Source organism: Capricornis sumatraensis, chromosome 20 (genome assembly GCF_032405125.1).
Source record: "Capricornis sumatraensis isolate serow.1 chromosome 20, serow.2, whole genome shotgun sequence".
In the NCBI taxonomy this organism is placed as follows: domain Eukaryota; kingdom Metazoa; phylum Chordata; class Mammalia; order Artiodactyla; family Bovidae; genus Capricornis; species Capricornis sumatraensis.
In genome coordinates this window covers 24,967,942-24,995,865 of record NC_091088.1, presented here as the reverse complement: position 1 = coordinate 24,995,865, position 27,924 = coordinate 24,967,942, and the positions used below count along the sequence as shown (strand labels likewise).

Below are 27,924 nucleotides of genomic sequence, written 5' to 3'. Positions count from 1 at the left end.
TGTCCATTACCATCTCCCGGAGTTCACTCAAACTCACGTCCATCGAGTCGGTGATGCCATCCAGCCATCTCATCCTCTGTCGTCCCCTTTTCCTCCTGCCCCCAATCCCTCCCCACATCAGGGTCTTTTCCAATGACTCAACTCTTCACATGAGGTGGCCAAAGTACTGGAGTTTCGGCTTTAGCATCATCCCTTCCAAAGAACACACAGGGCTGATCTCCTCCTCCCTTTCTTTCCTGAACCCGAGCCCCCAGTTTCTCCATTCAGAGCCAGTTGGCAGTTCCTCCAGCCCTCTCCCTCCTTCTACCTCCCTCTCTCACACACACACATACCTGCCCCCATGGCATTACATTCCTAGCACATTAATTTTAAACTTACCAGAATAAGGTCGAGTCTAAGTAACAAGAATTGTAATGACCCTGGATACCTTTCTTCTTTCCAATCATTATCTCTAAACCTTCTTTTTCCATTTTTGGTGGAGTATTTTCTTCTACTACCTCACTTAAGTACCCTCCAAATGCTGCAAAGATAAAAATGAAAACAACTCTTTTAAGCTAATCTAGTATATATTCCCATACATATTTCCTCACTTAAAAATATCTTTTTGTATTTTGACACACAATTTATTACCCAATTTAAAACTAAGTTAAAGGTAGGTTTTGGTTAATTGTTATTCAGCCTGGCTTATAAAAAATGCTAACATTCATTTTCAACCTTACTTCTTCCACAATTTAAAAAACAGTTTATAGAGTATCGAGCAATGTAAAAAAGCATCTTTGTCAAGCAAACTATTTTGTTTCCCAAATATTTTGTCTGAAGATGTTTCATTTTTCAAGTTGGAAAAGAAAACAAAAAGTTTTAAAGCACTATTTCTACTGTAAGAAAAACATGTTTTTCATAAAAATAATTTTCCTATTTTTACCTGTTTAACCCTCAAGATGCTTCACCATGACGATACAAAACTGGAAAGGGTCAGTATCAGGAAACTGCCACCTACTATAAGTGATGAGAGGATCAGCCCTTCATCAAGCAATTAAAACTACTTCTTCTAATAATGCTGACTTCTTGATAAGATATGATTATTGAGGTACTTAGACAATACACTGAAAGTCATTCTTGATAAGATATGCTGACTAACGTACTTGAACAATACAAAGAGATGAAAATCAGTGCCATACAAAAAAGGCCACATTTCCATCTCTACCTCCTGAGTTGTTGAAAATTAAATGTTGTTGAAAATTAAATGTCTGTAAGAAACAGAAAGGGAAAAATAAATCCCACTATTTCTCAATTTTTAAGGTCTCAAGCACAGTTTCCTGGCTATTACTTTTTTTTTAAATGGCCCCTCTTAGAATAAATGTAACTTTCTTATGGACCAAATAATCATTTTTTTCCCCTGACTTAAAAGCCTGATGAACACTGGCAAGAAAGAAAGAAACACTGTTACTACTATCTACTGCAAAATGACATGAGATTAGAACTAGAGTCATTTCAGATTGGTAAATAAATGAAAGGCAGGCAAATACCTAAAGAATTACAGCGTTCGATCTGATTGGAAACTGGCTGCAGGGACGCAAACCTCGAGTCGGGTCTGCAGCTCTTCAGTTTAACAAACAGCGCCTTCTTAAGGGCACAGGTGAAATAGCGAGTGCCCCTGAATGTTCCATCTGTACAACCCGCACATTCATCTTCCTGAAAAAAAAAAAGCAGCTTAGACATGCATTATTCTGCATCTTGCAAAGACGTATACAAAGAACTAAGACCTGTTTACCTTAGGGTTAACTAAGTTAACCTTTTCTTAGAAGTCCCTTGTCACACCTGTCCTGAGAACTTCATCAGAAAAAGGGGGTTGACTAATTAGTGTTTCAGCCCACGACTAACAATTTGAGAAATTAATGCCTTATTCCAGCATAAAATCCTCAATGTATTTCCCTTTTGAATACATGCTTAAACCTTCCCTGGTTCACTGACTTTTCTGCACCATTTCCAAAAGCATTAAAACTAGTAGGGAGAGAAGGGCAAACAAAGCTATTTATTTTAACCACTCAAAAAGAAAAATCAGCATTCCCTAGCCTGCAAACCAACAAATTAAAAAATAAGAAACATTTTAAAATAAAACCTAAGTGTACTCAAATTCTCTTTCCTGATTATGAAACATCAAGCAATAGTCTAATTTCCAAAATCTTTCCCACAATGAAAGATTTCAAAATGTCACTTAAAATGGTGATTAATCTTAAAGTCAATGATATAAACATTGGAAATGATTGTAGAAGGAAGGTTAAGAAAAAAAAGAAAAAGAAAAACTGATAAAAATTTGCTTTCCTTACCGTATTCTGTTTAATATAATGAGCCTAAACACATTAGCCTTAACATCTATTTTCATTCCTTGAACATACATCAAACTAACATCATGAACAAGAGGATCATATGCTTAACTGGTGGCAAAGGAAGTCAGGCAATTCGTAATAAAATTTTTCTCTAGTGATGGCTTTTTGACAAATAAAATATTTCACCAAAAAAATAGAATAAGGAAAATTCTGTACAAAACCCCAGATGGAAAAGAAATATAATTTTTAGGTCAAATTAATTACCAGTTCCAGTCCAGCTAGTACTTCATTGAGGCCTGGTGGCTGACCAATCCAGCGGATTACCCCATAGAAAGGAGGATTCTCCTTGACCTCAGCCAACGAGCCCACTTCCAGGCCATGTGAGTTACCAGAAGATACGGCCAAGGGTGGACTCTCCTGCACAGGGGCATTGTTTAGCTCGCCCATCACAGATTGAACTGACAGAGAGAGTGGACTGTGGCTAATACTTCCATTGGTGTTGGGCATCTTTGTCAGACTAAACGGTAAAGAATGAAATCTGTTCTCGCTGGAGAGTGAGTTCATGGAAGGAGGCTGCAGTGGTGGTGAAGCGTGTCCAAAGTCTGGAGGAATCTCCGTAAGCGATTTTGCAGGGTCTTCAGCAACTATAAAAAATTATTCTTAATTAGATAAATGTATTCAAGAATAATGTACATACAAAAGTCCAACTGCCCACCAGACCTCTTCTAGTATGATTCTCATAAGCACTGCAAACTTACTGTCTCCAAGTCAGCACTCTTGATTCTCCTTCCCCACTTCCAAATTTTTCTGCCTCAGTGAATGGCTCCCAATTACTCAAACCAAAAAAATATAGCATTGATTGGAACTGTATAAGTTACATTCTTTGTTCAAAATACAATCAAGTTACAAAAAACTAATATAAAAAAGAGAGCAAAAAATTTAAGAAAGATGCTTCTAACTAATGAATCAAAGAAGAAATAATAAAGTAAGTTTTTAAAATAAAGGAAAAAAAGGAAGAGAAAAAATGAACACTGGTGGAATACAACTAAAGTAATACTTATAAATGAAATGTATAAACTTGGTAGTTTATTTCAGCAGAAAGGTAAGGTAATTTTAATAAACTCAGCATAGAACTTAAGAAGTTAGAAAAACAACAGAATAACCTCCCAAAAAGTAGTCAAGGAGAAAGAATAAACACAAAAACAGGAATCAGTGAATTAAAAGACCAAATTCAAAAGCTGCTTCATTAAAACAACTAACATAATTGCCAAGCAGGCACTGCCAATCAGTGTTGAAAGAACAAATGTCTCAATAAACAGTGCTGAGATAATCAGTTATCTATATTTTTTTAATTAAATTGAAACTCCTCTGTCATACTCTACAAAAAAACCATTTCCAAATGGCTTAAAGACATCAAATACAAAACTACAAATTTTGGAAGAGAATAAAGAAGAATGGTCTTTGTGACTTTAGGGTAGAGAAAAATATCTTAAACGTGAGTATACAAAATCATAAAGGAAAAGTCTGACAAGTATGACCACAATAATACTTGTGGCTACTTGTTCACTAAAAAGCATTGTAGCAAGAATAAAAATAAGAGCCACAAATAAGGAGAAAATATTTGTAATCCTTATTTCTGACAAAGGATTAGTATTTGAAAAGGGTCTATAAATCAAGTTTTTAAGAAAGACCAGAAAAAAATTTCTCTTTCCAAAAGAGACTCATAAAGGCAACTCATAGAAAAAGAAACATAAATCACCAACAAATCAATGAAAAGATTTTTGTCCTCATTAGGAAACACAATAAAAGAAAGTCAAAACCAACATGAGATATCACTTCAAAAGGCAAAGATCTTAGAACATTAACTTTGGTGAGAATGACAAGTAAATGATACCCTTACACAAAGCTGATGTGAGTGTGAACTGGCATAACTATGCTGGGAAACACTTTGGCACTATTTAGTAAAGGAGAGATGTGCATATTCCATGCACATATAGTAGGAACATGTTCCTACTCCTATGTTCCACTCCTAGGAACATACTCTAGACATGGATAACAATGTTAACAGCAGAGTTGTCAATAATAGCAAGAAAATAAAATTAATCCAAAAGTCCATCAATGGCTGAATAGATAATTACATTGTGGTATATTTAAATATTTCACAGCAATGAAATGGAATGGAATGATATACAACAATGAAAATTAATAAATCATAATCACATACTACAATTTGGATGACTCTTAAGAACATAATGTTGAGGAAGACAGTAACATGATATCCATGCAGTCTGATTCCTTGCATATAAAACTCAAAACCATGTAAAACTAACAGTATGCTATTTAGATAGACAAACTCATAAAGAGATCATGAAAACCAAGAGAACGATAAATACTAAATTAAAGATGATGGTAGCTCAGAGGAGAGTGCAGGGGGTGACACTAGGAAGAGATGCCAAGGGGATTTCAAAGGGAATGATAATGTGTTCTTTTTCTTAAAGTGAGTAGTGACTACAAGGGTATTTACTATACTTAACACTTTAACTCATTTAAGATTCTTTACTCATGATATTTGATCTATTTTAAAGTTATTCTTTTCTTTTCCAAACTCTCAACCCTCCAAGCCCAACACTCAGTTCCATAAAGCAAAGTCTTGTTTCTGTCTCCAAAATATATCCCCAATGTGTCCAACACTCTTACCCTCTACCATCATCCCATAGTCGAGGCCACCATCATCCCTCACACTGCAGCCAGTGACACCTGGTCTCTCCGCCCTCTATTTGCCAATCTAATTACCACACAACAACTAGTGAGATCTTTTTAAAATTTAAAGATCTTACGTGATCTTGTGTCATTCCCCTGTTTAAAACCTTCAATGGCTTTCCAGTATTCTTTCAATAAATACTAAGCTTCTCACCAATACTTATTAGGTTCTAGATGATCTGGCTCCTACCTGCCTCTCTAGATTCGTTTCATACACCTCTTCTTGCTTACCCTGCTGCAGTCACTCTGGCCTGCCCCTACTTCCTGTTCCGCAGATATAAAAATTTCTCACTTCAGGTTCTTTGCTATTTCCTCTGCCTAGAATGCTCTTCTCAAGCTCTTTCTCTGGTAGGTTCATTCATACCATCCAGATCTCACATAAGTATCATTTCCTCAAAGAACCTTTTCCAAACCACCCTCTGGGAGCCGGCTTCCTACCAGCTGCTATCACCTTGTGTGTCTCCTTCATGGCACATGTCACAGTTGATTATTATCTTATGTGTCTATACATTTATTGTCTATCATACCAACTAGAATATAAGCTGCCTATAGCCGGGAACTTTGTTAGTCTTTTCCATGGCTGGATTCACAGCCACTAAGAAAATACTCAGTATTTGTTTTTTTGTTTTTTTTTTAAATAAATGAATCAAATGTTGCAGAGAATAGCTTTTAAACTATATAAGCAAAACAATGATAGAAACAATGTTCTTTTACAACTAAATTATTTCTATTTTCTAATTTAAGGATGCATCATATGCTTTTATTATGCTCATCAAGATTGAAATTCTACATCTGTTTCTGGAACACGGAAAGCATTCAATAAATATTTGTTGAACAGATGCACAACAACAACAACAAAAAAAGAATAAACCAGAAGAAAGTGATGTCCTGGAACCAAGGGAAAGTAGGGTTTTTTAAAAGCAGTGTTTAAGGATATCAAGAGAGCAAGAAGTCTTTAAACAATTCAATTGATTTTAGAGATCTTCTACCTTAAACAGATGAATGAAGTGAAAAAAACAAGCTGCTGATACATTTTCTAAATATTGCAATAACCTTTATAGCAGTGTCATTCAAACTGTCTACAATATTTTAATTCAGCACTATCAATAAAGAAAGTTTTATGGTCTACTCATTTTGTTCCCGAAAACTACATATATTGATGAAAAGCTATTTTTTTCTCTGGTAAGTTAAAAGGACAGAATCATTATAAAAAAAAAAACTAAAATTACAGATTACCTTCATCAATGTACCATGAATTTTTTGATTTGGATTGTGGTTGTGAGTCAACAGAAGACCCATTTAAGGTATAAAATAATTCAGATCTGTTTCTAGTTCCAGGGTCTGAGGTAGATCCTATGGAACAAGAAAAATTTCTTTTAAAAATAGAGCCAATATGATGTGAAAGTTTTTCCATAAGAGAAATTAATATGCATATGGTGTCACAATTATAGAACCAACAGATATATGCAAACACAATATATTTTATTTGTGTCTTCAGCTTTGAAAAATTTGATAACCATTTTTGCAACATCAAAAAGATTGTTCAGTGCAAGAGACAATATAAGAGTAGACAATATAAAAGAAAAGCCTACCTTTAAAAAAAAAACCTACTTAAAAAAAATCACCTCATGTACTATGGCTTTTTTCCAAATGTCAAAAATCATGATTCCCCAGTTTCATCTGACAAATCTCTTCGTTCACAAATTTAACCTCTTACTCTAAAACAGCTGCCCTCAAAAGTTCTTCAAATGTATATAAATCAATTTTACTTATTAAGTTTAAAAGATTTAAAGTTTAACTATTTTGGAATTGTTAGTCAACAAATTCCTTGCTGGGTTTCTTCATGTCTCTGGAAAAGTGAAGCAGTATTATTTTTTATGCACTAGACTTATTAAATGTAAGAAAACATTAGCGTAGCTATATTACAGATAGAGCAAGACATTCCCCTGTCCTAGTACTAAGAGGACATGCTATAGTTGAGAGCAGTGGTGTCTTTAGAACCCATATACATCTGATTTCTTTTTCAATTTAAAGCAGATAACTCTATACTTCATTCCTATAACTAAAATCTGCGGCAACAAAAGTAGCACACATGTCTTAAAATCTTTAGGCTATTTATATTTAAGTGAGAGCAGCAAGTTGAACTACCTATCTAGATTCATAGGTTAACATAAAAAATACTACAGCCTATGTATTTTATTTAATTCAAAGTCTCTCAGGGTCCAATGCCACATAAAATATTTCTTACAGTACAATTTCTTTTTAATGAACTGAAACCAAGGGAAAAATAATCTTTTCCTAATCTATATCTGGGTTTAGAACAGTTCTTGCCACCTTTTAAATGAGCTGTTTGGCTTATATAACTATCACCTAATAAATCTATGACCTATGTGGAAGCGAAACGAAAAACAACTAAGAACTCTACATGTACTGTGAGGGAGTTTCTGGGAGAAAGACAAAAATTTTGCTTAGCAGTTTGGAATTTAACTTGTGCCACTTCTATTAGCAAAGTTCACATAATCTCTAGTATACTTTATCCTATATAACACTACCCATAAAAGATTATTTTGTACAGTGCAACTATAAACTATATATAGGGGCTTCCCTGGTGGCTCAAACAGTAAAGAACCACCTGCAATGCAGGAGACCGGGGTTTGATCCCTGGGTCAGAAAGATCCCCTGGAGAAGGGAATGTACTCTTGCCTGAAGAATTCCATGTACAGAGAAACCTGGAGGGCTACAGTCCATAAGGGCTGCAAAGAGTCAGACACGACTAAGTGACTGAGTCACACATAAGCTATATATACAAATGTTGCAAGTAGGAGATTCCAAAAATCAGCTTATATGGACCAGAAAAAGACACAGGTCCTCACAGGAAAATTTTCATTAATTAAAAAAGGTTGGGAAGTCTTGGCTTAAGCAACACCATCTATAAACTTGTTTAGTAAACTACTAAAAATATCTGAAAGAAGAAAATATAAGGAGTAATACTTTTCAACATTTTTTAATCTATGGCAAATCAAAAATCATATAAATAAGAACTGTATTTTATTAACCCGTACCTGTAGCCTTTGGTTTATTATGACTGAATGAACCTTTGTCCCCAACACCTCTTGACATAAATGCAAGTTTGGGAGGCCTCCTTTCCTGTGTCACGCTCTCTGAAACAGTAAACATATTTTTTTAAAAAGATAAAAGGAAATTCTTATAAAAGAGAAACAATCAAGCAAACAATGACAGTAATAACAACAATCCCTTTCCAACAAAAAAGTAGCACTTTCATAGTAGTCTTACAAATTCATTAAGGCTATAGAAAGTAGAAAGCCTCTTGATGAAAGTGAAAGAGAAGAGTGAAAAGCTGGCTTAAAACTCAACATTCAAAAAACTAAAATCATGGCATCCGGTCTCATCACTTCATGACAAACAGATGGGGAAACAATGGATACAGTTATTTTCCTTGGGCTCCAAAATCACTGCATATGGTGACTGAAGCCATGAAATTAAAAGATACTTGCTCCTTGGAAGAAAAGCTATGACAAACCTAGACAGTGTATTAAAAAGCAGAGACATCACTTTGTCAACAAAGGTCCATATGGTCAAAGCTATAGGTTCTTCTAGTCGTCATGTATGGATGTGAGAATTTGACCATAAAGAAGACTGCTGCTGCTGCTGCTAAGTCACTTCAGTCGTGTCCGACTCTGTGCGACCCCACAGACGGCAGCCCATCAGGCTCCCCCATCCCTGGGATTTTCCAGGCAAGAATACTGGAATGGGTTGCCACTTCCTTCTCCAAAAGAAGGCTGAGTGCTGAAGAATTGATGCCTTCGAACTGTGGTGTTGGAGAGGACTCTTGAGAGTCTCTTGGACAGCAAGGAGATCCAACCAGTCCATCCTAAAGGAAATCAACCCTGAATATTCACTGGAAGGTTTGATGCTGAAGCTCCAATACTTTGGCCACCTGATGTGAGGAGCTGACTCACTGAAAAAGACTCTGATGGCTGGAAGAGTGAACACCAGAGGAGAAGGGGGCAACAAGAGGATGAGATGGTTGGATGGCATCACCCACTCAGTGGACGTGAGTCTGAGCAAACTCTGAAGGATAGTGAAGCACAAGGAAGCCTGGCATGGTGCAGTCCACGAGGTCACAAAGAGTCAGACACAACTGAGCAAATGAACAACAAACAACAAATTCTGATTTGTCACATTTATATTAATGATCCAAAATAAAAGCCATTTACTTTAAATAAATTTTAAGAGATTATCATCTCAGAAAAAGGTAAGTATGAAAAGGTAAAGTGAGGAATAAATTTGGCAGACAATTTTGAGAGATTAATATAATCTTGATTAAAAGATATTAGAAGAGATAAAACAATATGTTCACAAAATGGCATGTATAAAATGTTCATAGGAGTCTTATTCATAATGACCTAAAACTGGAACAATGCATTCTGCAGAAGAATAGATAAACTAGTCTGTTCACACAGTGGGATGTTACACAGCAATAAAAAAGAATACACAACATGGACATTGCGTTGAGAAAAGAAATGAAGCCAAAAGTACCCATTTTATATATGTATGTATGTATGTGTGTGTGTGTGTGTATACATGCATGTATACACACATACACACAGTAGGACTGCATTCAGAGTGATAAAATTAGTAGCCTGCCTATCACTCTTGTTGATTTATCAGAAAAAGAAAAAATCCCTTGGGGGAAACTTGGGTTGAAAATCATAACAAATAACTAGTGAACAATAACAACCAAAGCACAAGAAATGTGTGCAAATTTGAATGACCCACTAAATTGAGAAAAACAGCTTAACTGATGTACTGCTTAACATCAGCAGCCACAAGAGCATAATTTAAACCCAAATGAGAATTTAATATAGACAGAAAAGTCTACTGAAGAAAATTTAAGTTTACTTGGGTAGAATGAAGAACTATAAAACCCAATTACCAAACATATTAACAAACACCATACACAGCAACTATATAAAAATTTTCTTAAGGTAAGATTACTTATCAAAATAAATATTTTCCTTATACTTTAAATAATTTTTTACAAAAAATGTTCTTGAAACCCTGGAAGGTCCATAAGATAACATCAGAGTTGCATGCTAGATCTAGTGCTTCAAAATAACCTTTCGGGCTCTATTTGTCTCATATGAGAGGAGTCCTGCCTGTGCAGACAATATTCAGGATGATTCAGACTGACAATTTCTACAGAAGGCCACTTAGCAATAACTATCAAATATAAAGTACATATACCCTTGGATCCAGACAAGTTTACTTCCAGGAAGTTTTCTTTTTTGAAGATTTTATGAATATTTTTATGTAAATCTAAATATAACATATCCCATTTAAATACTCAGATAAGCATATTGGCAGCACAGAAGTACTACAGATGACATGATACTGACAGACAAAACATGAAAGAACAGAATTAGTATCCGAAACAATCTGAAAATGTTGGAAGACTGGATAGCTGGATAGCTCTAATGACATGAAGTCAAACAGGGACAAATGTAAAGTCCTGTCATCTATCCCCCAAAGTAAAAAAACAAGTATAGAATCAGAAGCAAAAGTAAATCTGAAAAAAACTGGGGATTTAAGCTAAGCATAAGTTCAGGAATCATTAACTCATTAGTTTATAGGACATTCATTCAGTTAAGAAATACTACCAACTCCAGGCAAGGAAGGCACTATGGTTATGTCTGAAAATATAATTCAAACTATGACAGGGCTGTCCCCAAATCTTTCCTGCATAAGTTCTGTTCTATTGCAGCGATTAGTCCACATACAGATGATGATATTTTGTTCACCTCTAGCTGTCCAAGTGTGACGGAGGCTATCTTCAATTTAGGCTGGAGAACAGAAGATGTAGGTGTCAAAGACATTCATCTTTGAATATCTGAAGGTTGTTATAAGGAAAGAGAGCTGGATTTGTCCTAACTTCATCCCCAGTTAGAACTAGAATTCACCAGGGAAATTGTAGGAAGACAGATGTAGCATGTATCATACAAGGAGTGACTTTTTCACACTGAGACCTGTCTAAAATGAAAAACTCTAATTCCCTCTAGGACAAAGTGACTCTTCTATCAAGTGAACACATAGCTTCCTAAGATGATATGAATGATGAGTTGTCTTATAGCTATAGTGGATACATGCAATCTGATACATATATGTGATATACATACGACATTATTCACTGAAGCACTATTTATATAAGCAAAAGACTGAAAACAGCATTAAAGCCCATCAGGAGGGGACTGGTTAAAAAATTATGATACATTTATAAAATGAAATACAATGCAATAATTTAAGCAAAATATTAAGCATGCAATTGATACACTAATATGAAATCATCCCTAAATTCTACTGTTAGCTCTTTTTTCTTAAGGTGCAATTTGCTCTTCTGGAAAGATAAGTAGATGGACTTTTTTCTATTTCTCCTGATAAGTACAACTAAAAACTCTGGATGTAACATATAAAACAAAACTGAGAAGACTCTGAAAGGCGAAGAAGAGAAGGCAGATAGATCAGCTAGGCAGCACAGGACCTAAGAAATGACACGAGATTTCCTTGGGTTTTCTTATTGTCTCATACATCTCAGACTTAGAGCTGAAGAAGCCAGCAACCTGGAAATGCCAACAGGCACAGACCAAAAAAAAAAAAAAAAAAAACCAAAAACCAACAAAGATGTACTCCCATTAGTCAAAGAATAAGAAAAGACAAATCCTAGTAAGACAGAAACTTATAGACAGTAATCACTGCACTGCAGCCAAATACAGTGGCCCCACCCACTCCAACAAAGGCCAAGTGAGGAATCTGGACTTCTGCCTCTACCTGACTATAAGAAGAAGACATGTGTAACCTGAAACAGCAAAAACAAACATTAAATATGATCTGCTACTGCTACTGCTGCCAAGTCACTTCAGTCGTGTCCGACTCTGTGTGACCCCAGAGACAGCAGCCCACCAGGCTCCGCCTGGGATTCTCCAGACAAGAACACTGGAGTGGGCTGCCATTTCCTTCTCCAATGCATGAAAGTGAAAAGTGAAAGTAAAGTCGCTCAGTCATGCCCAATCTTAGCGACCCCATGGACTGCAGCCTACCAGGCTCCTCCGTTCATGGGATTTTCCAGGCAAGAGTACTGGAGTGGGGTGCCATTGCCTTCTCTGAAATATGATCTAGGCACTCAGAATATAATACCCAACTGTCCAAGTTTCGACTAAAAATCATTCAATATATCAAGAAACAGGAAGATGCCAAGAAGAATTTGAAAAGAGTGTCGATAAAACCCTACACTGAGATGACAGATGATCATCTGACAAAGATCTGTAAAGCAATCATGATATAAATGCTTCAATAAGAAATTACAAACACACTCGGGGGAAAAAATGAAAAACAGAAACCTCTTTATATAAAGACAAAGAGAAAGGAATATTACCATACCACTAAGCAAAGTCATCAAACCACAAAGGAAGAGAGCAAGAGAAGAAGGGAACAGGGAAGAAATTAAAATAACAGCCAGAAACATCAGACCTCACAGAAATCAAAATCTTTTGCTTTGTGAAAGACTCTACTAAGAGGATGAAGAGATAAGCTACAGACTGGGGAAAAATATAATTGCAAACCACATATCCAACAAAGAACTAGTATCTAGAATATATAAAGTAGTCTCAAAATTCAACAGTGAAAAAGCAAAAATCCAATGAAAACATGGACAAGAGATGAAAACACAATTCACTAAAGATACATAGATGGCAACTGATACAGGAAAGTAGATAATCAACAATCATAAGCCATTCAATTAAAACCACAGTGAGATATGATTACACACATCTCAGAATAGCTAAAATAAAAAATAGTGACAACACCAAACACTCATGAAAAACTGGATAACTCATAGATTGTTGGATGTGAAATGGTACAGGCATGCTGGGGAAAAAAAAAAAAACATGCAAATACCACACGACCAGTAGTTGCACACCTGGACATCATACAAGAGAAATGAAGACTTTATGTTTATTGTGTTCCCTCTATACAAGTATTTATAAGCATTATTTATAACTGCTAATAACTGGAAACAAATCAGATATTCTTCAATAGGAAAACTGTTAAACAAACAGTGGCATAGCCATAACATGGAATATAATTCAGCAATAAAAGTCGGTGATACCCACAACATGGCTGAATCTCTAGAAAATTATGCTGAGTGAAAAAAGCCAATCTCAAAAGGTTAATACTGTACAACTCTATTTATGTAATATTCTTGGAATTTACAGAACTGTAGAAATGAAGAACAAATTAGCGGATGCCAGAATTAAGGAGAGGATGGAGACGAGAGACAGAGTGACAATAAAATAGCAACATAAAGGATCCTTGTGGTAATGAGAATGCTCTGTATCTTGACTACATCAGTGTCAACACCCTGGTTGTGATCTCTAATTCTATAAAATGTTACCTTTGGGGAAAACTGGGTAAGGGGTACACAAGATCCTTCTGTATTATGTCTTAAAACTGCATGTAAATCTGTAATAATCTGAAATGCAAATCTATAATAATCTGAAATATTTTCAAATCATTTATCTGACAAAGGGCTTATATTCTGATGTATAAGAATTCTCAAAACCCCAAAATTAAATAAACAAGAAATTGGTCAAAGATTTGCACAGGTATTCTACCAAGGAAGATAAATGACAAACAAGTGCCACTACACGACTATTAGAATAGCTAAAATTTATAAAACTGGCCATACCAAGTGCTGGCAAGGACATACCAAAGCTGGAATTCTCATACACTGCTGCTAGGCATATAAAATAGTACAACCACTTCAGAAAGAAGGTTTGGCAGGTTGCTGTTGTTTCGTTTTATTTTTAAAGTTAAACAATCACCTAGGATAGTATCAGCCATTCCACATCTGGATATTTACCCAAGAAAAATGTATGCCTATGTCCATACAAAGACTTACATGTGAATTTTCATAGCAGCATTATTTACAATAGCCACAAACTATAAACAAGCCAAATATCCATCAACAAGTGAATGAAGAAACAAATTGGTATATCCTTATGCTATCAGGGAAAACATATCATCTTTCCTTTTGCTCTCACTCTCACAACAATTTTGACCCTTTTGGCCACCAAATATATGAGGAGTTTCCCCACACTAAGGTGTGACACCAGCTGGCTGTTCTACAATTCAATCTGGTTCTGACACGATCCACCTGCTGCTTACTCAGTTATGTCCAACTCTTTGCAACCCTATGAACTGTAGCCAGCCAGGTTCCTCTGTCCATAGGGATCCTTCAGGCAAGAATACTGGAGTGGGCTGCCATGCCCTCCTCCAGCATATCTTCCCAGGTCTCCCACATTGCAGGCAGATTCTTTATGTTAGTAGCAAATCCCACAAGTTAAGGACTAAATCCCAGAAGACTGCCCCCAATTCAGACACATTGCAAGTAACACATTGTCCCCAGTAATACTGACCCACTAGCTATAAATCAGGGTTCCCATAACCCCTTCCCTGAGTTCAACAATTTACTAGAATGGGTCACAGAACTCAGGAAAATACATTCACCAGTTTATTAAAAAGAATCTAATGAATGATATGGCTTCCCAGGTAGCTCAGCTGGTAAAGAATCCACCTGCAATGCAGGAGACCCCAGTTCAATTCCTGAGTCAGGAAGATCCCCTGGAGAAGGGATAGGTTATCCACTCGAGTAATCTTGGGCTTCCCTGGTGGCTCAGTCCACCAGGAAAGAATCCACCTACAATGTAGGAGACCTGGGTTCAATCCCTGGGTTGGGAAACACATTCATCAGTTTATTATAAAGGGTATAATAAATGATATAGGTAAACAGCCAGATGAAGATACACACAGACAAAAAATAGGGAAGAGGCAGAAAGCTGCCATGCCCTCTTTAGGCATGCCACCCTCCCAGACCTCTATGGGTTCAGTAACCGACAAGCTCTCAAAACCTCATAGTATGGGGATGCTTGCAGAGACTTCATCAGATAGGCACGCCTGATTGTTTACTCAGTTTCCAGCTCATCTCCCCTCTCCAGAGGATGGGGTTCCAGCTGAAAGTTCTAAACACAGCTTCATCTCTGCAGTGACCAGTCCCCCTTCTAGAAGCCCACCAAAAATCACTTCATAAGAACAAAAGACACTTCTATCACCCAGGAAATTCCAAAGGATTTTAGAAGCTCTGTGTCAGACACTCCTACCACTCAGGAAATTACAGGAGCTTTAGGAGCTCTGTGTAAGGAACCTGGGTCAAAGATCAAACATTAGCAAGAATCAGGGACCCAGAAAAATATATACATACTATTTTACATCATAGAATGGAATACTTCTCAGCAACAAGAAAGACATATGGATGAGTCAATAATTGCACTGAATGAAATAAGTCAGACCAAAAAAAAAAAAAAAGAGAGAGAGAGAGAGAACATCCTGAATTCTCCATCATATAAAATTCTAGGAAATGTGACAAATGCATACCAACAGAAAACAGATCCTATGATTACATGAATTTTGGAGGAGGGAACAGGCAGAGGAGGGAGGAAGCAAAGGGGTACCTTGGGGTGATGGACATGCTCACTATCTTGATTGTGGTAAAGGTCTCACAGGTCCAGACATAGAAAAAACATATCAAACTATATACTTAAAGTATGTGCACTTTATGTCAATTAAAACTCATTAAATTTGTTAAGATAATAAAAACAAGGTACCCAAAATGCATAAAATATGCAAATACTGAACAACAAAGAAACAAATTAACCAAGAAGGATACAGAAGAAAAATAGGTAGTTGGGGACCAATGTTAAGAGAAAAAAGTTTCATACACCCTTTGAAAATTCTGTGCAAATGTGAATGTACTACATAATCTAAAAAATAAAACTAGCTTTACATTCCCAACCCCCAAAACTAAAGAAGACAACACAGACTGGACTAAAAAAAGCGGAAATTTAGGGGAAGCTCTAATTGATATTGATTAGCACTAACTGACTGATACACTTAGAACCGGACATAGAAAAACAGACTGGTTCCAAACAGGGAAAAGAGTACATCAAGGCTGTATACTGTCACCCTGCTTATTTAACTTATATGCAGAGTGCATCATGCAAAATGCCGGACTGGATAAGCACAAGCTGGAATCAAGACTGTCAAGGGAAATATCAATAACCTCAGATACGCAGATGACACCACTGTTATGGCAGAAAGCAAAGAAGAACTAAAGAGCCTCTTGATGAAAGTAAAAGAGGAGAGTGAAAAAGCTGGCTTAAAACTCAACATTTAAAAAACTAAGATCATGGCATCTGATCCCATCACTTCATGGCAAACAATGGAAACAGTGACAGACTTCATTTTGGGGGGCTCCAAAATCACTGCAGATGGTGACTTCAGCCATGAAATTAAAAGACACTTGCTTGTTGGAAAAAAATACTATGACCAACCTAGACAGCATATTAAAAAGCAGTCATTACCTTGCCAACAAAGGTCAATCTAGTCAAAACTACTGATTTTCCCAGTAGTCATGTATGGATGTGAGAGTTGGACTATAAAGAAAGCTATAAAGAAAGACTATAAAGAGTACCAAAGAAATTGATGCTTTTGAACTGCAGTGTTGGAGAAGACTCTTGAGAGTCCCTTGGACTGCAAGGAGATTCAACCAGTCCATCCTAAATGAAATCAGTCCTGAATATTCACTGGAAGGACTGGTGTTGAAGCTGAAACTCCAATACTTTGGCCCCTGATGTGAAGAACTAACTCACTGGAAAAGACCCTGATGCTGGGAAAGACTGATGCCAAGAGGAGAAAGGGGATAACAGAGGATGAGATGGTTGGATGGCAGCACCAACTCTATGGACATGAGTTTGAGCAAGCTCTGGGAGTTGGTGAAGGACAGGGAAGCCTGGCATGCTGCAGTCCATGGAGTCGCAAAGAGTCGGACATGACTGAGCAGCTAGACTGAACTGAACTAATTGATATGCTTTATCACAACAGATTTAAGAACCTGAATATAAAGTCAAATTAGATATGTTAGAGGTTTTTAACATTTAAAACAATAACAGAGAGAGGAAAAGCTCTACAAGTTGAAGATGCCTGCATTTTTAGTCAAAGATATTTTTTCAGAAGCCTACTGTAACAAGCAATTGAATAGGATGAGTTCTTTCCCAATCTCATAAACTGTAAAACTGCTTCCAAAAACTTTTTTTAAGGCTGAAAATAACTTTGTCCTACAACTGAAGGTAATTGGACAAGAAAAAAATAAGGAACTAAATGAGACATTATAACTGTTTTTTTCTCTCTAAAGAAATGGGTGTTAACGATGACATGAAATACAGATGAAGACCTATTTAAATAAATGAAACTAATTCTCATTTAGCCAACTTTGCTTTTTAAAGTCTATTCGCAGGCTTTATTTTGTTGGCAAAAAAGTATAATTGGTGTATTATGTAATAAAAGCTGGTATCATTCTTAATTATCTTCTATTCAGGGTTCATGAAAACCAAGCTTTAAAAGGGGAAAAAAGCATTATTTGCCTTGCTTGTCACTGCTCTGAGAGCCAGTAACAATGACAATGATAGCCACTGATCTGTAAGATTAGAGTTTGCCTGACAAGTGATTTCCAAGAGATTTATGTAAGCAATTTTGATTATTTTAATCCTACATCACTAATTAAATAAAATATAATTGTAAATGCTTTTGAAGATAAATACTACTAAAGATTAGTTCTTTGTCAGCTTATACATAATTCCATCACATGAAAAATAGAAATGGTAGCTTTTTCTTTTCTTCTTAAGTGTTACTATAGAACCCAAGTTCATTTACATTTCAAACCAAATCGAGATATGGAAAAGGTATACAGAAAGAATGCTCTAGAGTTTAAAAAAAAGGGGGTGGGGGCATTTCTAATCTTTATTCTACAGCAAACAGAAAAACACAATCAATTATACATAAGGTAATGTCATATTTCAGGTACTTTTTCTTCCTTAAATTATAATACTAAACTAATGATTTCCCCAGCCTCCCAACTTACTTGATTTACTGGATTATATTTAGTTGTAAAACGTAAAATTCAAAGAAATTCAATAAAGTAGGTAAAAAGGATGGTTATACTAATATGATTTTGAGCTCTCAAATGTAATCTTTGGAAATTAAAAGAAAAAAAGGAAGAAAGAAAGAAAGAGAAAACCTATGGAGATATTGGATTTGGTAAGACAAGTTTAAATTACATTTATCCATGTGGTTCTGGAACAACAATATTAGCAGAGAATTGGTTATCCCTGTACGAATAAACAATGAAAGAAAATTGATTTTACAAGGGATTCCCCTTAGCTATTCAGAAAGCTAACATTATAAAATCAGCATCATTCAATGAATTTCTTTAGGACAGGGTTTCTCATCCTGAGCAAAGCTGACTTTTTGGACCAGACCTTTTTTGTGAGGATCAGAGGTGCTGCTCTCTGCATCGTAGGATGTTTGGCAGCGTCTCTGTCCCTGCCCTCTAGATTCAAGCAGCATTCCTACTCCAGATGTGACGACCATACATGCCTCCAGACAGAGCAAAATGTCTTCTGGAGGTGAAGGCTCTGTACTAACGCTAAAAGTAAAACAAAAATCTTTAAAAATTACTTAATATACTGGGGGTTGGGGGGAGGGGAAGAAGGAACCCATGACAGTCTAAAAAGAAAAAAACTGCAATGGATACTAATCCATAGATGATTCTGATGTTGGAACTGGCAGAAAGGAATCTTAAACAAGCTATTAAAACCATGAAAAATATGCTTACAGTGAAGGAGAAGACAGGACTATCTCATCAGAGAACTAAAACAAGGAACTGGATGGAAAAGCCTTAAAATACTTTTAAAAACTTAAAAATACAAGTGTCTCAATAAATAATGTATTGAATATGCTAGAAAACAATGGGGATAAAAGAAGGGGAACTGAATAAAACTGAAGGTAGAACAGAGGGACTAAAATTTGAAAAAAAATTAACAGAAACTCAAGCATAAGGGTCGGTATCAAAAATTATGACATATATCTAACTGAAGGTACAGAAAGGAAGAGGAGAGAAAGGAACAGAAAAAAACATTTGAAGGAAAAATGGCTAGATGTTTTCTACTTTGTTAAAAAATATAAATTTACAAATCTAAGAAGTTTAGCAAATGCCAACCAGATGCTAGGCACATCACAGTTAAATACTGTAAACCAAATATAAAGTCTTCAGAATACCCAGAGAAAAATAAAATACTATATTACATACAGAGGCACAATGATTCAAGCTATTGATGATTTTCATCAGAAACTGTGGAGGCTAGAAAATCAAATTTAAACCAGAATTCTATATATACCCAAAATATCCTTCAATATGAAGGCAAGATAAACAATTCTCAGACAAAAGAAAATTAAGAAAAATTCATTTCTAGAAAACTTCACTTCAACAAACACCACAAAGAAGTTCCTCAGGATGAATGAAAATGACAAACAGATACACATCTTTAACTCTTTAAAATATAAGTGATTATTTCAACAAAAACTGTTTCCTGAGCATTTTTTAAGTACATAGATATAATGTACATGATTAGTAACACAAAGAGTAAGAAGTAACTAGATTTACATTGTTACAAGGTTTCTACATCTTATATAAGTATATATAAGTGACACAATATTACCTGTAACTAGACTTAAACATTAAGAATATATATTATAATCCTTGGAGAAACCACTAAAAGCAATATGACAATGAAGTATAGCTTATAGGCCAATAGATTAAATCATATAATTCTTAAAATTTTTCAAATAATCTACTAAAAAGGTAGAAAATTACTATAAGAAGAATGAAAAATAGGGGGACAAATAGAAAACAGATAATAAAATATTACTGGGTTTTGAAACCCATAACAACAATAATTACTTTAAGTGTTAATAGAGTAACCACAACAATGAAAAGACAGAGATCATCAGACTGGATTTTTTAAAAAATGACAGGCATAAATACCAACCAAGTGGGATAGAGTGGGAAAATGAAGTAAAGAAGGTGGGGAGGGGGAACATCTTGATCCAAAAAAAACATGTTAGGGATAGGGCAGATAAAGTAGGACCAACACAAAACACACAAGACAGTAGAAATAAATCCAGTTGTCATGATGATAAATATTAATAGATTAAAATCTTCAGTTAAAATATAAAAACGGTCAAACTATATTAAGGAATCAACTATACGTGGTAATAAGAGACATATCAAAAAAAGAAACATATCTGGAAAATACTCACCAAAAGAAAACCTATCTATATCACACAAAACAGAATTTAAGTAAAAAAAAAAAAAAAAAACTTACTAGAGATGGAAATAGTCACCACATAATGAGAAATAGCTCAAATTACCTGGAAGGTATAAAAATTCTAAATTCTAGGTACCTACAAATCCTCAACTTGTATGCAGCTAATAACAATTTCAAAACTAAAGCAAACACTCAGAATTAAGAGGAAATTAACAAATCCATCATCATATTTAGACGTTTTAACACCCCTTGTTCTGTAACTGTTAGACTTCACAATTAAAAACTCAGTAATGAAACATAAAATTTGAATGGCATAATAAATTAGCTTGACCTAAGGGACACATAAAATATGCATGAAATACATTCAACTACAATTGAAGAAAACACATTCTTTTCAAGTACACAGAGAACATTTCTGAAGCTTGGGATCATGTACCAGTCCATAAAGTCAGCCTCAACAAATGCCAAAGTATTGGTATCATATTCTCTTACCATATGCAATCAAATTGAAAATGAATAACAATGAAAATAAAAAGCAAGACATTCGAAAATTTTTAAAGTACATTTTAAAAGAGTTCATGAATTACATTAAAAAATCATGAAGGAAATTACAAAATACTTCAAATTTAATGGTAACAAGATAACTACATATCAAATTTTATGGAATCTATCGCCTTAGATGCTTTATACTAAAAATTAATAAGCTAAGCATATGAATGTAATGGTTTAAAAAAATTGAAAAAATCCACGAAAAGTCAAAGAAAAAATAATTTTTAAACTACTAAAATGGAAAATTAATATATCTAGAAAGGACTGAAAGTGAAAGTGTCAGTCGCTCAGTCATGTCCAACTCTTTGTGACACCATGTACTGTGTAGCCCACCAGGCTCCTCTGTCCATGGAATTCTTTAGGCAAGAATACTGGAGTGGGTTGCCATTTTCTTCTCCAGAGGATCTTCTCAACCCAGGGATTGAACCCAGGTCTCCTGCATTGCTGGCAGAATATTTACCATGTGAGCCACCAGGGAAGCCCCCAAGGAGCCGCGCTTGGCCCCAGTGCAGGGTGGGTACACTCCCTCCTGCCAAGGAGAGGGAGAGGGGGTTCTGCCCACATGCTGTGGCAGTTGCCACAGTGGCCACTTGGGAGTGGCAGCAGCTGGGGGATCTGGCAAAACATGGCTTTTTGAGTAAATGCTAGTGAGAATCCTCCATTAAGACTTTTCTCTGACTTAATTCACTTAGCATAATGCCTTCAACAGTCCATTCGCATTGTCCTAAATGGCAGGATTTCCTTCCTTCTTCTGACCAAATAATATTCCACAACATCTTCTTCATCCATTTATCTGCTGATGAACATTTAGGTTGTTTGCAAATCTTGTCTACTGTGAATAATGTTGTTATGAATACAGAAGGGTAATTATTGTTTTGAGATTATGTTTCATTTCCTTCGGCTATACCTCTAGAAGTGGGCTTGCTGGATTGTATAGTAATTCTATTTTTAACTTTTTGAAGAGGATTTCATTTATATATGGAATCTGAAAAGGACAAACTAATGAAAACAGAGAGTAGAGCGGTAGTTACCACAGAGTGGGAGGGTGGAGTGACCAATCATTAAAAGACAAATGCTGTATGATTCCACTTAAATGAGGGGTACTTAAGAGAAGTCCAAATCATAGAGACAGAAAGAAGAAAAGCAGCTGCCAGAGGCTAAGGGTAGGGGAGAGATGGGGGTCTATTGTTTAATGGGCATAGTTTTACAAGATGAAAAAGGTTAAGGAGACAGATGGTGATAACTGTTACACAAAATTATGAATGCATTTAATACCACTGAACTGTACAGGTAAAAATGGTTAAGATGGCAATTTTATGTTATATGTATTTTATCAAACAAAAAATTATTTTAATTTAAACGTGCATTTTTAATTTTTTTTAAATTTTACCCCAACACTTTCCAAGGAACAGGTCCTTCTTGGCACAGGCCTATTCCATGGCACTGTGTAAAAAAAGTTTTAAACATGCAATGCAAATATTTTAAATATTTTAAAGCATATAAAAATTAACAAACTGGAAAGTAGCTGATTAAAAGAAAAGAAACATAGGACTATCTCAATAGATAAAGAAAAAAGTTTGATAAAATTCAGTATCCCCTCATCATAAAACTCTTGGGGAATCATGGGTAACTTCTATAACCTGATAAATGACAGTAACAACAATAAAATCCTGTGATAAGCATCATACTTCATAGTGAAATGCTGGAAGCATTCACTTTAAGATCAAGAGCAAGGTGAAGATGCCATTCAATACTGTATTGATAGGGATACTAGAATAACAAACCACATTTTAAAAATGAAAGATATAAGGATTAAAAGGAAGAGGTAAAACAGTATTTGCAGATGACTTACTACTAAAAAATTAATTTACAGATAAATTGTGAAAAAAAGATCTTGATAAGATTCTTTATAACAAAACTCTGCAAACAAAAGTCATCTGAGATACTACTTCACAACCAATGGGATGGCTAGAATCAAAAGGTCAAATAATAACAAAGACATGAAGAAATCAGAATCCTCCTGTGTGCTGTGCTTAGTCGCTCAATTGTGTCCGATTCTTTGCGACCCCACGGACTGCAGCCCACCAGGCTCCTCTGTCCATGGGGATTCTCCAGGCAAGAATACTGGAGAGGGTTGCATGCCCTCCACAAGGGGATCTTCCCAACACAGGGATCAAACCCAGGTCTCCCATACTGCAGGCAAATTCTTTAATGACTGAGCCACCAGGGAAGCCGTCATGTAGAATCTTCATACAACACTGTAAACTGTATAATGGTGTGGCCACTTTGGAAAACAGTCTGGCATGTACATACATGATTAAACATGAGCTACGCACGACCCAGCAATTTCATTCCTAGATATATACCTAGGAGAAATAAAAGCATACATCCACACAAAAACCTGTACAGGAATGTGTGTGGCAACATTATACCAATACATTATAGCCAAAACATGGAGGGAACCCAAATGTCCATTGACAGATAAATGGATAAACTGTGATATATTAATACAATGGAATATTACTCAGGCATTAAGAAGAATGAAATACTGATATATACTATAACATGGATGAACCCTGAAAATATTATGCTAAGTGAACAAAGTCACATCTTATGTTAACATAAGAGCACATCTTAACTTATTCTGTTTATATGAAATGTCTACAATAGGCAAACATACAAAGACAGACAGCAGACTGGCAGGTGCTTAGGACAGGGGAGGATGGAGAGATAAGGGAATTATAGCTAAAATGTACAAGGTTTCTTTGTAAGCTGATGAAAATGTTCCCTTATCGATTGCTATGATAACTGCACACATCTGTAAATACACTAAAATATGCTGAGTTGTATGGTTTAAACTAGTGAATTATATCTCAATACAACCGTTTTTATAACTAATTTCTACGTATCAGCAAAAAACTATTAGAAAATATGTTTTACTTGATAATGTATCAGAAATGGAGAAAATTTTTACCAGAAAGATTAAATAAATGAAAGGCTATACAATGTTCATCTATCAAGTTTCAATATAACAGAAATGTCAATTTTCCTCAAATTGTTCCACAGTTTAAGTGCAACTCCAATCAAAATCCCAATAGAACTCTCTTATAATATTTGAGAAGCTGATTGTTAAATTTACACTGAAGACTCAAGGACTAAAAAAATGAAGACACTCATTAAGAAAAGAAACAAAAAGAGAAATGTACTCTTACAGCTATTAGATTTCTTCTAAAGCTATGACACAGAAAGATCCATATATATACATGATAAACTTCATTTATACTCAGCAAGCATGGTAGAGAAAATTAGGAATACAAACTTCATATCCTACACAAGATCATATCTAGGTATATTATCAACTGAAATGTGAAAAGAAAAATTATTAAACTTTTAGGAGACAATCTAGAAAACTCTAAAGAGTAATGAAAATATAAAGAATCACTAAAACAATGTGGTGCTGAAGCATTAACAGACAGAATAGAAAGTACACCTCAGTGGTTAGACCAAGAAAAAGCCTCAAAACACTTTGCAAAGCCAAATTGCACCCCCAAAAAAGTCAAGGTCAATGTTTGGTGGTCTGCTATGGGTCTGATCCACTACAGCTTTCTGAATCCCAGCAAAACCATTATATCTGAGAAGTATGCTCAGCAAATCAATGAGATGCACCAAAAAATACAATGTCTGCAGCCAGCACTGGTCAACAGAAAGGGCCCAGTTCTTCTCCACAACACCACCTGACCGCATGTCACACAACCAATGCTTCAAAAGTTGAACCAACTGGGCTACGAAGTTTTGCCTCATCTGCCATATTCACTTCTCGCCAACTGACTACCACTTTTTCAATCATCTCGACAACTTTTTGCAGACAGAATGCTTCCAGAACCAGCAAGAGATAGAAAATGCTTTCCAAGAGTTCCTCAAATCCTGAAGCTCAGATTTTTATGCTACAGGAATAAAAAAACTTACTTCTTGTTGGCAAAAATGTGTTTATTGTAAAGGTTCCTACTTTGACTAATAGAGATGTGTTTAAGGCTAGTTATAATGACTTGAAATTCACAGTAGGAAACCTCAATTACTTTTGTATCAACCTAACAAATCAGAAAGAAAAAGAAACCTATGATATGGTATCACTGATACACAGAATCTAAAATATGACACAAATGAATTTACTTGCAAAACAGAAACAGACCCACAGACATACAAAACAAACTTACGGTTCCCAAAGGGGAAAGGTGGTGAGAAAGGGATAAATTAGGAGTTTGGGACATACTACTACATAAAACAGATAAACAACGAGGTCCTACTGTAGAGCACAGGGAACTATGTTTATTATCCTATAATAATACATAATGAAAAGAATATGAGTGTGTACATACACACACACACACACAAACACATGCAAAACTGAATCATTTGCTGTACTCCAGAAAGACAACACTGTAAATCAACTATTCAGTAAAAAATAAATAAATAAAAAGCAAAATAAAAAATAAATCACCCTTACACTCTGCTGGCAGAAATACAAACTGTTACATCGACTACCAAAAGCAATTTAGCAGTATCTAGAACAAAACAGACTGAGCGCCGAAGAACTGATGCTTTTGAACTGTGGTGTTGGAGAAGACTCTTGAGAGTCCCTTGGTCTGCAAGGAGATCCAACCAGTCCATTCTGAAGGAGATCAGCCCTGGGATTTCTTTGGAAGGAATGATGCTAAAGCTGAAACTCCAGTACTTTGGACACCTCATGTGAAGAGTTGACTCATTGGAAAAGACTCTGATGCTGGGAGGGATTGGGGGCAGGAGGAGAAGGGGACGACAGAGAATGAGATGGCTGGATGGCATCACTGACTCGATGGATGTGAGTCTGAGTGAACTCCGGGAGTTGGTGATGGACAGGGAGGCCTGGCGTGCTGTGATTCATGGGGTCGCAAAGAGTCGGATACGACTGAGCGACTGAACTGAACTGAGAACAAAACAAATGCATGCAGCTTTTCACCAAACAAACCCACTTCTGGGAATTTATCCTACAGGTAACCTAGCACATGTAGAAAATATATATGTATGAGGTTAGTGCAGCATTGTGCATAGTAAAAATTTAGAAACAATACAAATATCTATTAATAAGAATCAATAAATTAGGGAACCACAATACCAATGGAAAATATGTACTATAAATAATGAGAACCTCAGATATACAAAGACTTCCAAGATAAAAAGTAAAGAGAATAAAGCACATGCAGAATAAATATTATCCTTCACGCCTAAAAAGGGAAGAAAGAATATGTACTTATACTGTATGAAGAAACTCTAAAAAGATATACAAGAAACTAATAACTAACTAACTCAAGAAACTAATAACTCACCCACTGGTGGGTGGCAAGGAGTGGAGTGAGGGGGCAACTAGAGCAGAGGAGATAGAATGGAAACAAGACATCCTACTATACTGTTTCATTATTTTGATTTGAGATATGCAAATACATTTCTTATTAAAAACTATTTTAGTAACATGATAGTTACTAAACTCAAGGGTTTTTGCATTGGTCAAAATTCCAACAATACAACGTATATTTTATTACCATATGGTCTTTCATCTCAAAAGGAAGAAAACCTTAAATACTTATCTCTAGTTACTTATATGCATACTGAAGTATTTAGGATAAGTGTACTGAGGTCTGTAACTTATTTTGCAATGCATTACCAAAAAAAAGATGGAGACGTGCATGGATAGAGGGATGGATAAATACGATAAAGCAAGTATTATACAAAAATGTTAATTATAGAAACTAGGTGGTAGGAATAGGGATGTTCAGTATAAAATTCTTCCAACTTTTCTATGTTTGAAATTGCATAATAAAATGCTGAAAAATATTTTATTAAAATTTTAAAATAATTCACAAATCAATAAATAGACAAATCAACAAAAAACTGAGGAAAGACATAACCAGGTATTTATTAGAGGACATAAATTTTCCATAAACATATGAAAATTATTCAACCCTACTTGTGATGAGGGAACTACGATTAAAACCACCCTGAAATACCATTTCTCAAAGGTATCAGATTGGCAAAAATTTTAATGGGTACCAAGTGTTGACGAGGATATGGAAATACTCAAAACCTGAACAACCATTGACATTAGAATGAGTTATTAAATCATGAAGTATTCACACAATGAAATATACTATGAAGCAATAAGGTAAACAGCCTACTAATACCATTATTCACCACAAAGAATCTCAAAATATACTTTAAGTAAATAATGCAATCATTAGAGAATACAATCACTATGATTTTATTTATTATAAGTTTTAAAACAGGCTAAACTAAACAAGCTATTACACACCAATCCAATCCAAGCCACCATCTTCTGTCTCTCATATGGATAATTGCAACAGTCCCCCTCCTGATTTCCTTGTCTCTGCCTTCTAACTTGCACCCAGGGCCATCATTTTCAAATGGAAGTTACATAAGTTGTCCTCTGTGCAAAATCCACGTTAGCTCCCCAGCTCCCTAGAGTAAAGCCAAGAATCCATACACCAGCCCATTTGGCCCTGCATGGTCTAGCTTCACTACCTCTCCTATCACTGTCCCTCACTCAAGCTACAATGAACCCCTTGCTATTCCTCAAGCTGGCCAAGACCTCAAATCACCTTTATGTGAAGAGCTCAAATGTCAACATATTAGAGAAGCTCACTGGGACTTCCCTCAGTTCCGTTCAGTTCAGTTTCTCACTTGTGTCTGACTCTGCGACTCATGGACTAAAACACACCAGGCCTCTCTGTTCATCACCAACTCCCAGAGTTTACCCAAACTCATGTCCATTGTGTCGGTGATACCATCCAACCATCTCATCCTCTGTCATCCCCTTCTCCTCCTGCTCCCAATCCCTCCCAGCATCAGGGTCTTTTCCAATGAGTCAGCTCTCTGCATCAGGTGGCCAAAGTATTGGAGTTTCAGCTTCAACATCAGTCCCTCCAATGAACACCCAGGACTGA

The 27,924-nt window shown here is 35.7% G+C and overlaps 1 protein-coding gene across 3 annotated transcripts in view; it reads right to left on the bottom strand.

The window, feature by feature from the left end:
• The window catches only part of CYLD (CYLD lysine 63 deubiquitinase), a 55,589-nt gene that overhangs the window by 18,231 nt on the left and 9,434 nt on the right, over window positions 1-27,924 (bottom strand). Inside the window, exons 4-9 of one of the 3 annotated variants that reach the window (XM_068992008.1) lie at window positions 18,528-18,532; window positions 8,150-8,248; window positions 6,324-6,440; window positions 2,592-2,971; window positions 1,527-1,692; window positions 379-520 (exon numbers count right to left, since the gene is read on the bottom strand). In XM_068992008.1, coding sequence (XP_068848109.1) covers window positions 379-520; window positions 1,527-1,692; window positions 2,592-2,971; window positions 6,324-6,440; window positions 8,150-8,248; window positions 18,528-18,532 — 909 coding nt within the window. Of the gene's footprint in view, window positions 1-378; window positions 521-1,526; window positions 1,693-2,591; window positions 2,972-5,304; window positions 5,307-6,323; window positions 6,441-8,149; window positions 8,249-18,527; window positions 18,533-27,924 lie in introns of all 3 variants that reach the window. The other 2 variants (XM_068992009.1, XM_068992007.1) reach the window with 2 other exon arrangements.